Here is a 12,256-nt window from a genome sequence, read left to right on the forward strand (position 1 = left end):
GTAGCTGCTAATGATCCTTTGAGTATAATGTTATAATGTCTCTTTTTTCATCTCTGATTTTATTTACTTGAGCCTTCTTTCTTTTTTTCTTAGTCTGGCTAAAGGTTTGTCAATTTTGTTTATCTTTTCAAAAAACCAACTTTTTGTTTTGTCGATCTTTTGTATTGTTTTCTTCATTTCAATTTCATTTGTTTCTGCTCTGATCTTTATTCTTTCTTTCTTTCTTTTTTTTTTTTTTCTACCAACTTTGGCTTCAGCTCTTGCTTTTCTAGTTCTTTAAGATGTATCATTAGGTTGTTTATTTGAATTTTTCTACTTTTTTGCTGTAGGCACTTATAACTATAAATCTTCCTCCTAGTACTGCTTTTGTCATATCCCATTGGTTTTGGTACATTGTGTTTCCATTATAATTTGTTTCCAGAAATTTTTCAATTTCTCTCTTAATCTCTTCATTGACCCAATGGTCATTCAGGAACATTGTTTAATTTCCATGTGTTTGTATAGTTTCCAAAATTCCTCTTCTTGTTGATTTCTAGTTTTTTTCTGTTTGTTTGTTTTGGTTTTTTCTTTTTGAGACAGTCTCACTCTGTCACCCAGGCTGGAGTGCAGTGGCGTGATCTCAGCTCACTGCAACCTCCGCCTCTCAGGTTCAAGCAATTCTCATGCCTCAACCACCCAAGTAGCTTGGATTACAGGTGTGAACCACCACACCCGGCTATTTTTTATTTTTTTTTTTATTTTTATTTTTTTCATAGAGACAGGATTTCACCATGTTGGCCAGGCTGGTCTCAAACTCCTGGCCTCAAGTGCTCTGCCTGCCCCAGCCAAAGTTCTGGGATTATAGGCATGAGAACAGACACAGTTTTGTGTATCTATTGTGTGTTTTTAGATTTGAGGTTATCATAGTTTGCAAATAATCTTGTAACCCATTATTTTAAACTGATGACAACTTAACATGGATTGCATAAACAAACAAAAATAAAACTGACAAAAACTCTACACTTTAACATCATCTTCCCACTTTTTAACTTTTTCTTGTTTATATCTTATTGTACTGTCTGCATCTTGAAAAGTTGTTGTAGTTATTATTTTCAATTGGTTCATCTTTTCATCTTTCTACTTAAGATATTAGTAGTTTACACAACACAACTACAGTACCATAATAATCTTGTTAAGTTTTGAAGAATTGACATCGTAACAATATTGAATTTTCCAAACTATGAATGTGGAACCTCTATATATTTAGGTATTTTAAATTTATCTTAGCAATATTTTATAGTTCCAGACTACAGGTCTTTTGTACATTCTTAGTCAAATGTATCTGTAGATATTTAATAGTTTTACTGTTATTGTAAGTTACATTTTTAAAACGTCGTTTTTCGGTGGTTTGTTGCCCATGTGTAGAAATAAACTTTTGTATATTAAATTTGTATCCAACAATATTTTTAAGCTCAATATTGAATCTAGAAGTTTATTTATAGATATTTCTCAAATCTTCTGTGTTATACAATCATGTTATCTACAAATAAATACAGTTTTACTTCTTCCATTCCAATTTTTACAAATTTTATTTATTTTTCTTGCCTTATTGACCTCTCTATGATGTCAAATACAAGTGTAAGAATGGACATACTTATCTTGTTTCCAGCCTCAGAAAATGTTAACCATTTCACTGTTAAATATAATGTTAACTGCAGGTGTTTTTGTAAATGTCATTTTTAGGTGAAGGAAGTCTCCTTATATTGATAGTTCACTGAAAGTTGTTATTATGAATAGGTGTCACTTTTTATCAATATTTTTCTGCATCTCTTGAGATTGTATGTGGTTTTCTCTTTTATTCTGTTAATGCAACAAGTTACATTGATTTTCAAAGTTGCATTCTTGGAGTAAGTCCCACTTGGTCTTAATGAATTATTCTTGTAATTTATCACTGAGTTATATTAGCTAATATTTTGTTTACAACTTTTCTGTCTGTGTTCATGAGTGACATTGGCTTATAATTTTTCTTTTTTGTAAGTCTTTATCTGGTTTGGGGCTCAGTTTATGCTGGCTCATGGAATGATCCAGATTAATGTTAAATCATGACTCTGCACATTAATTATTCTCAGCTGTGATTTCTGCAGATCAGTAGTTCATTGTGAAAATAACAAATAAAATGTTCAATTGGACTGGGATAAGTGTAGAAATCTGTGGGTCTCTATTTGATTCCAGATTAATAGAGTTTTATTTGTCTTTTGTGTTCTGTCAGCCATGAAACCACCAACCTGTTGCTTCTCCTCTTTCCCCATAAGATTGTCCTTGGAAATCACAAACATTTTGCTTCCCACATCTATAGATCTGTCCCTATGGGGGGAAAAAAAGAATGAGTAAACATTACTTATCAGTGAACTTGCCCCTAAGGATCACTTTTTTAAAAAATCTTTTTAAAATGGGAGTAAGCTGTTATCTGCACGAAGTCCTTGGGGTGAAGTCCAGTCAATAAGGCTTCCCTCAGGAGATGTTCTCTAAACTGTGTTCATGAAAGTGAATAGGAGTTAGCAGGCAAAGGAGAAAGGAGGTTGGAGAGGGATCTAGAGTTTCAGAGAAAGAGAAAAACAGCTCACGAGAAGGACCAGACCCTAGAGAGATGACATAGTCAAGGATCTAAGGGAATAACGCGACATCATCTCAACACCATGTGCCAAGGACTGTCCTAAAAGCTGTGTTATAAATAAAGTTTTGGTGCCGCAAAAGAAATAGCACACGAATATAAAATTTTCTTTTTAATTCCCAGCAAGGCAAGTTACTTCTATAGAAGGGTATGCCCTCACAGATGGAGCAATGATGATCACACACTTGGACAAGGGAGGGGAAGGGGTTCTTATCCCTGACTCACGTGGCCCCTGCTATTGTGTCCTTCCCTTATTGGCTGGGATTAGACCGCACAGGCTAAACTAATTCCGACTGGCTAATTTAAAGAGAGTGATGGGGTGAGTGGTTTGGCTGGAAAAATGGCTATGACAGAGCAGGTAATCGGAATGAGTCAGGGTGGAGTAGGAAATCAGAATGAGTCAGAGTGGAGCAGGTGGTTGAAGTGAATCAGGGTGGAGCAGGTAATCAAAAAAGGTTGCTTTGTGAGGAAGTTAAGTTTAAAAGTAGAAGGCAAAGAATTGAACATACTGACATATCGATTCTTCGAAAAGAAATTTAGAACTCATATCTAATAGCTGTAAATGTATTAACTGCATTCATCATTCCGATTGCTCAGTCCAAAACCCTTGGAGTCATCCTTGACTCCTGTCTTTCTCTCTCCCACCTCACATCCAGTCCATCAGGAAATCCTGTTGGCTCTACCTTCAAAGCATGCCAAGCTGATCATTTCTCCCCATATCTGTGTCCAGCTCCCTGGCCTGAGCCTCCACCCCCGCTCTCTCCTGGCCACTGTGCTTCCTCCTGATGGCTCTACCTGCCTCCATCCTGGCTCTTCACAGTTGATTCTCAACACCTAACAGTGAGATTCTTTAAAACAGAAGTCAGCTCAGATATGTCCCTGTTCGAAACTCTGCTATGACCACCTGTGTCATGTGCAGTAAAAATCCTACCAAGGTTCTGGAGGCCCTCCACACACAAGTCCCCATGCCCTCTCTGGCCTGCCTCCATCCCTCCCCTCCAGCCGTGCCACGTCCCTGAGGGTCCTCACACACATGATGCCTTTGCTCTAATGTTTCCCATGCCCACCAAACCCCCAGCTCCTTCGAGGCTTTGCACAAATCTCACCTATGTAGGAGCCCAGTGCCAACTGACCAATTTAATAACACGCCTCACCCCATCCTACTGTACCGTCCAGTGTATTTCTCATGCTTATTGTCCACCTTCTCCCACTAGAATGCAAGCTCTGTGAGGACACGGAGCTTCATTTTGTTTACAGATGTATCCTCAGCACCTAAATTAGGGTCTAGCACATACCAGGCACTGAATAAATATTTGTGAAGTCAGTGAAGCCTGACAACTATCCTAAGAGGTTGGTAATGTTATTATCCCCATTTTACAGACTGAAACACTGTAGAGAGGTCAAACCAGAGAGGTCAGCTCTCAGAGTCACACGGAGCCAAGATTTGAACCCAGACATCTGACTGTAGAGGCAATGTTCTTACCACTGCATTATCCTGCCCATCCCAGAGTAGCAAATGCAACCCCAGCTTCCAGAAAGCCCTGTGACTTCAGACTCTATAAGGGATTGGGAAGTTAAGGAACTCCTTTGGGCTTTGTGTTCAGAAAGGGATGGGGAACTGGCCAGCACATACCAGGCCTCATAAACCAAGTTAGGGAGTTTGCACGAGGATAGGGCTAGATTTGTCTTTAGAAAGATCCCACTGACTACAGGGTGGAGTACGGATGGGTGTGACAAGGCTGAGGGCAGGGAAATCAGTTAGGGGCTGAGATAATGGTGACCTCAGCCAGGGTGGCGGCTGTGGAGATGGAGAGAGTTGGCCAATCAAAGAGAGGTTTAATAGTTGTGACTGACAAGATTGTCGTTGAGAGAGAACAACTCCCGGGTTTGAGGTTTGGGTTAGTTTCAGTTTTTCAAACTTTTTTTACTATGATCTACAGTAAGAAACACATTCACATTTTGACACAGAATACACACACACACACACGCACATACACACACATACACATACACACACGCATACACACACACATGCACACACACATACACATACACACACACATACACACACACACACACCTTGAACAAGTTCAACAACCACAAAATACTTTCCCTAACGTTAAATGCTCCTCTGTATTTTCTAATCTTGTCTATCTCTTGTCTCTTTGTCTCCTTTTTTTAAATGCTGGTTGCCACTCATGGCATTGATTTCATGACTGGTCATGGCCTGCCGTCTGGAAGCCCCTGACCAGAGAGTGGTTGGAGGCTTGGGACACAGCTAGGCTGACAGACAGGAGCCTAGAAAGCTGTGTCCCTGGACCTCCTTTCTGCGGAGTCCCCTTCCTGCACGAAATGCACAGTCTGGCTTCCATCACGCTTACCAGTCTTGTTACTCATTGAATTAGTCCATTTTCACACTGCTGATAAAGACCTACCCGAGACTGGGCAATTTACAAAAGAGAGGGGTTTAATGGACTCACAGTTCCACATGGCTGGGGAGGCCTCCCAAACATGGCAGAAGGGGAAAGGCACGCCTCACATGGCAGCAGACAAGAGAAGAGGATCTGTTCAGGGAAACTCTCCTTTATAAAACCATCAGATCTTGTGAGACTTATTCACTGCCACGAGAACAACATAGGAAAGCCCTGATCCCATGATCCAATTTCCTCCCACCAGGTCCCTCCCACCACACGTGGGAATTGTGGGAGGTACAATTCAAGATAAGATGTGGGTGGGGACACAGCCAAACCATATCACTCATTCCTTTGGGGGAAATCCTTTGTCTCTTTCAAGGCATCTTTCAGTAAATCTAAACAATGAACATATGTGGACAGGCGGGAGGTATGGAGGGGGCATGGAAACTATTGTTGAATAGGCACAGAGTTTCACTTTTGCAAGATGAAAAAAGTTCTGTGGAGGAATGCTGGTGATAGTAGCACAACCATGTGAGTGTACTTAATACCACCAAACTGTACTCTTAAAAATGGTTAAGATGGGGCGCCTGTAGTCCCAGCTATTCGGGAGGCTGAGGCAGGAGAATGGCGTGAACCCAAGAGGCGGAGCTTGCAGTGAGCCGAGATTGTGCCACTGCACTCCAGCCTGGGCAACAGAGCAAGACTCCATCTCAAAAAAAAAAAAAAAAAAAAAAAAAAGAAGGTTAAGATGGTGAATTTTACGTTACGTGTATTTTACCACAGTTTTTTAAATCAATGTGTAGGCAAACTAATAGAAAAAGAATGTCTGCAGTGACTTTCTATACATGAACTATCAGGGTTGAAAAACTTCTTGCAAGGCTTGTAGACCAAACCCCTCTGCATGCTCAAGCCTTGGGTACAGGATTTCCAAGAAGTGGAATAGTCACCAGGAGTGTGAAGCTCATCGCTCAAGGCAGGTTATCTTATCTTTGAATAATTTTGTCTGTTGACTATTGGAATAGTTCTCCTTCAGATAAGCTGAAATTTTTCCCATAGTTTCCCCTATTAAACACAATTCCACTTCTCAAGATCACCAAAAAAAAAAAAAAAACCCTAAATTCCCTCTCCCATGCAGTATGTATTCAATAAATATTTATTGGGCACATGCCTAAGTACCACTATCTGATCTTCCAAATCTTCTCTTTTCCAGTTTAAAATTCCAAAATCTGACAACTGTTTCATATATGACATGATTCAATGTGCCCTCACCATCTGACTGCTCTTTTGAAATGATCAATTTCCTCTTAACACGGGACATCTAGAAACGAAAAGAGGCCAGGCACAGTGGCTCATGCCTGTAATCCCAGCACTTTGGGAGACCAAGGTGTGAGGATCCCTTGAGGCTAGGAGTTCAACATCAGCCTGGTCAACATAGTGAGACACCATCTCTACAAAAAAACTTAAAAATCAGTCTGACATGGTGGCATGTGCCTCTAGTCCCGGCCACTCAGGAGACTGAGAGGGTAGGATTGCTTGAGCCCAGAAGTTTGGGGTTCCAGTGGCCATGATCACACCAGTGCACTACTGCCTGGGTGACAGAGCAAGACCCTGTTTAAAAAAAAAAAATAAAATCTTTTCAGAAATAAAAACATTACAACAACCAATAGCCCCAAATGATTTCATTAAAAAATGGAGGATTCTAATGGAATTTCCAGGCCCAGGGGAGCACAGTGTCATGGCAGGCTGGTGAGAAAGATACTTGAAGGCCATGCTGACATATTGCAAGGAGGACTACATTTGTCTTTCAGGTGCAAGAAAAAAATAGTGTAAATTCACCCTTAAGAGTTAAGGATAGGTACAAGATCCAGTCAGTCTTCACTGTTAGCTCTAATTTATTCCGTCTCATCAGAACCACGTAAACCATCACCCCACTTTGCTTGGAGTTAAATGCTTTATTCCATGTAGTGTGCCACAGGACTGCATCTTGCCACTACATAAATACACATAATGTATGATTTCCTCCTTCAACTCTGGAACCTAAACAAATGGATTATGTTCCCCAAATTCCATAAAACCATAATTCTCTTGAGTGGCCATGGCGCTCCTAAAGAATTTCCTTCTAAATATAGAGAGGTATTCCTCTGCAGAAAAAATATCCCAGCATCTTGGTTCTAATATATAATTAACTCCCCTCTAGATACTTTGCAGTTATGTTTTATGGCTTATTTTGAGTGTTCATATTTTATCAGAAAATTATAATTTTCCTCTAAATAGGAGTTTTTACAAGGCTTTTGAATTCTGATGACTGGCTTCATGTTTCAGCTATAATTAAAACAGTGAAAAGAAATAGTGTCACCATGCAGCACATGTGGTTCTGAGACTGCTTGGGCCCCCAACCCCCTGTCTCCCCACAGCCTGGAACCTGCAGGCTGGCGACACTCTGACCAATGGTGGGGGCTCCATTTTTGACCACTTAGTGGGACGGTTGGTTATAGAAAGAAACAGAATGGCCTGGGAAGAAGGAATGAGGAGACCAAAGTGCTCACCTCAGAGAAGCCTCCCAACCATGTTCCCTACCGATGTCCCACCTTGCCCCATTTTCCCTCCAGGAAACTATACTTTCTCCAAGAAATACACTTTCCTTCCAGGCAAATTCACTTTCCGTCTAATGGTTAGCTTAAGAGTTTACTCTCTGCTTCCCCTCTAGACTGCTAACTCATGAGGGCCAACGCAGTCTTTTTCTTTTCTTTCTTTTTTTATTTTTTATTTTTGAGATGAAGTTTCACTGCAACCCAGGCTGGAGTGCAGTGGTGCGATCTCGGCTCACTGCAACCTCAGCCTCCCAGGTTCAAGTGATTCTCCTGCCTCAACCTCCTGAGTAACTGGAATTATAGGTACCTGCCACCACACCCAGCTAATTTTTGTATTTTCAGTAGAGACGGGGTTTCACCATATTGGCCAGGCTGGTCTTGAACTCCTGACCTCAGGTGATCCACCCGCCTAGGCCTCCCAAAGTGCTGAGATTATAGGCGTGAGCCACCATGCCCGGCCGCAAAGTCTTTTTCATTCAAGACGGTATAGACAACTTCTTGAACCCTGTATTAGTTTACTAGGCTACTATACCAACCAACCATAGACTGGGGGTTTAAACAATAGAAATTGATTTTCCCACAGTGCTGGAGACCAGAAGCCTGAAGTCAAGGTGTCAGTAGTGTTGGTTTCTCCAGAGGCCTCTCTCTTTGACCTGTGCATGGCTGTCTTCTCCCTATATCCTCACATGGTCTTCCCTCTGTGTGTGTCTCTGTCCCAATCTCCTCTTCTAATAAGCACCCCAGTCATGTTGGATTAGGACCCACCCTAATGACCTTATTTTACCTTAATTACCTCTTTTCTTGAGACAGAGTCTTGCTCTGTTGCCTAGGCTGGAGTGCAGTAGTGCAGTCTCAGCTCACTGCAACCTCCGCCTCCTGGGTTTGAGCAATTCTCCCTGCCTCAGCCTCCCAAGTAGCTAGGATTACAGGTGCCTACCACCATGCCTGGCTAATTTTTGTATTTTTAGTAGACAGGGGGTTTCACCATGTTGGCCAGGCTGGTCTCAAACTCCTGACCTCAGGTGATCCACCCGCCTCGGCCTCCCAAAGTCCTGGGATTACAGGCGTGAGTCACCACTCCCCGCCTTAATTACCTCTTCAAAGACCTTATCTCCAAATACAGCCATCCCTCAGTATCTCATGGGATTGGTTCCAGTACCCACCCTTGCTCAGGACACCAAAATTTGTGGATGCTTAAGTTTCTGATATAAAATGGCATAGTATTTGCATATAACCTACATACATCCTTCTGTATGCTTTAAATCAACTTTGGATTACTTATAATACCTAATACAATGCCTACACATCACTTCATGTACATGGATTCAATGTAGTTCTCTGTACAGGGCAAATTCAAGTTTTGCTTTTCGGAACTTGGTGAAATTTTTTCTGAATATTTTTGATTCAGGATTGGTTGAATCCACAGATGCAGAATGCCCAGATATAGAAGGCTGACTGCACAGTTACATTCTGTGGTTCTTGGGGTCAGGATTTAAATATTCGACGTTTGGGGTGGGGGGCCGAATTCATCCCATAACACAATATTAGGCTACCAACCACTGGTGGCTGACTGCGAAAAAAATGAATGACTGATAGAACACAGAAACATGATGGCAGGCACGCTCTTGGAAGCAGCTCTCCTGGCACATGCTTCTGAAGGCCTTTCCTTTTCTCCCTTCCCTCTCCCTCAACCCATACAACAAGGGTCCAGACGAGTAAGTCTGTCAACTCCGGGTCCAACCTAATCAATCCAGTCACACAAAACCCTGTGCCACGAAGTTCACACATGATACTAATTACCAAGAAAGACTAGGCCATCTCCGGGAAGCGTGCCTTGTTTGTCTTCAGGGAATCCCCGCTCGGTAGGGGGACTGCAGAACACACAGAAGCCATTGAGTTGTGCCTATGATGATGACCACATCGTAGCAGGTACAACTGAGCCACTAGAGCTTGCCCATCTGCTTCCTCTGGGCCCTGGCCATGATTCTTTCTATCATTGCCTGTGAGCCTTTATATTCTTCCTCTGTATCCTTGCAAGAGCAGCCTCCTAACTTGTTGGCCATCGATGGACTTTAACCAGGGTGTTTGTCATGGACCTGTGTTGCCACCAAGGTGGCTTTGACACTCTGAGTCCTGACCCTCTGCTTGTTACTTCCCAACAGGCGTCGGGTTTGGAGTTCAAGTCGGTAGCCGACAGCGTTCTGTTTTTACGTGACAAAAGATGGGAAGAGGTCAGAGGTGCCCTGATGTCTGCTTTCAGTCCTGAAAAGCTGAATGAGGTAAGACATGAGAAATGCAAACTCTCTTCTCTTACGGAGTAGGTTTCTTCTCTCCAAATCATGATTGAGAGCCAGTTCATGTTGCATGACTTGCCCAGGTGACAAATCGAAATGCCTTGCCCACTGGGACCTTCAGACCTCTCTATTATGCAGAAAGCACCACACCCTGTGTTGAGTATCTTTCATTTCTCCAGCCTCCCACATCCCCAGTTGCCATAAATGAATTGTGAGTCAACAAGTACACAGGGCATTCGCCTATGTCCAGAGATAAAGCTTGAGGCGCTTTGGGGACCCCAGGAGGAAACTGTAAGTGTCTGCTGGACTGTCATGCATAATGGATTACCTGGGGATCTGGCTACAGTGCAGGCTCTGACTCAAGAGGGCCAGGGTGGCTTAAGAGTCTGCGTTTATAACACCCTGCCAGGTAATTTCATTGTTTCCGGACAGTGAACCACACTTTACATAGCAAGAAACTAGAGAACAGCATGAAACAAAAGTGAGTTGCCAATCGGATCTTAAATAGGGAGGTGATGGCAGTGAATGACTGGGGAGGAGTGGGCGATCATGGCAGGCAGGAACACCCAAGTTAACCTCCAGGCCAAGTTCAAGGGAAGGGCAGGCTCCACAAGATGCTACCAGCTCTCTAAGGCCCTGGACACTCTCTTTTCCCTACTCAATGACCCACTCTTTCCTATCAGCTGTGCACCCAAAACCTGGTGTTTGTACGGCTCCAGACCGATGTCTCACACACCAGATCCTGACTGCTGTGTTTTGTATCTGAGCCTGGCAGCTCAAAGCTGGTCTGGCTTTGGTGTTTGCTGTTCTGAATTCTGCAACCACAAGGGAGAGAGAACTTGAGCCCTTATGATATGAAGGGGCTAAGGGGCTTCTTTAGTTCCAGTCTCAGGTACACAGGCATCTCTAGAGCAAGGGAGTTTCCAAAGCTTGGCTGGAGTGCCCTGGGCTTCTGCCATCCACCCTGTCTGGATGTTCCAGAGTAGCCTGTCTTCAGTTCAATAAAAATGAAAGCTCCTTTTAGCTTAAGCTCAAGATGCTCACCCATATGGTCCTGATTGAATTCCTATAAATCTTCTGAAGTCCCCCAGAAGAGGAGGGAGTTCCACACCTCATAATATCCAATTAAACACACTCAGAAACTAGTGATCCCTCCCATTTTCAATGAGGTTTTGATTTGCATTTCCATGGGTAGCTGTTGGTGTTTGGGGGCAGAGCCTGTCTCTGTACGCAGCGCCAGCTCACACTCACAGCTCAGAGTCAGGTTCCAAGGGTTGCCTATTTAGACTAACACACTGCCTCTTCACCACACTCCTGCGAGATAAATACTGTCATACTTATTATTACTAACCTGGTTTACAGAGGAGGAAACTAGGCACAGAGAGATTAAGTAGCGTGCTCCCAGTCTCATAGCTAGTAAGCAGCAGAGCCAAAATCAGAATCCAGCTCCAGAGCGCTCTTCGCGTCTCTGCCTGACCGCTTGCTACCTCCATGTGATTTTCCAGTGGTGCTCGGAGGCCACCTAGGACTGTGCCAGGGGCTGTCTGGAGGGTGCAGGAAGGGGAAGTATAGCAAACGGGGCCTTGGTGGAAAGCTGGGGGGTGGGGGAGGGTCAGAAGCAACACTTCTCTATTTTCTGCCTAAGTTTGGAACCAACTGAGGTATGGAAACAGGTTGTAGGCAAAGGAAATAAAATTTTCTCTTATCTTACTGGTAAAGCTGTTTGAAAGATAGAGTCCCCATCTGATCACATGGGCTTGCTATGCTAATACTTCACCCAGAATGGGACAATTGCAGGGGGGTGGCAGATGCCATCGGGGCTGGCCCATGGCCCACATATGCTCAGTTCCTTCCTCCCAGACTGGGTCTGATACAGCATAGACAGCAGGAGATGCAGTGACACAGATGCAGCCGTTGGCCAGAGGGGTCCACCAGGATTACTTGGGGGACTCTGAGAACTGTTGCTGCCTGGGCCCCACACCTAGAAATTCTGATTCAGTTGGTTTGCTTTGGGATGCAGCCTGCGTTTGAGGATATTTTTTTCAGGCTCCCCAGGTGATTGTCATGTAAAGCCAGTATTGGGAACCACGACCAGCAGAAGTTCCCCACGAGGACATGCGAGGAAAGTGGCTCCTGCTTCCACTGCAGCCATTAGCCCTGCTCACTCCGATCTGTGTTCTCTATTGAGGATTCACAGGAGAATGGGAAGGAACAGCCTGCATCTTAAAACTAAAACCACTGCTCTAAACCATGTAGACAAGCTGCATGGGGTGTGCCCCTTTTTCACATCCAGCCACTAAAAGGTTG

The 12,256-nt window shown here is 43.4% G+C and overlaps 1 protein-coding gene across 4 annotated transcripts in view; it reads left to right on the forward strand.

Moving 5' to 3' along the window:
* Positions 1–12,256, forward strand: part of TBXAS1 (thromboxane A synthase 1) — a 199,133-nt gene that overhangs the window by 97,809 nt on the left and 89,068 nt on the right. For all 4 annotated transcript variants that reach the window (XM_025380315.1, XM_025380316.1, XM_025380312.1 and 1 more), the window contains exon 5: positions 9,818–9,934. In XM_025380315.1, coding sequence (XP_025236100.1) covers positions 9,818–9,934 — 117 coding nt within the window. The remainder of the gene's footprint in view (positions 1–9,817; positions 9,935–12,256) is intronic.

The sequence above is a fragment of the Theropithecus gelada genome, chromosome 3, assembly GCF_003255815.1.
Source record: "Theropithecus gelada isolate Dixy chromosome 3, Tgel_1.0, whole genome shotgun sequence".
Taxonomy (NCBI): domain Eukaryota; kingdom Metazoa; phylum Chordata; class Mammalia; order Primates; family Cercopithecidae; genus Theropithecus; species Theropithecus gelada.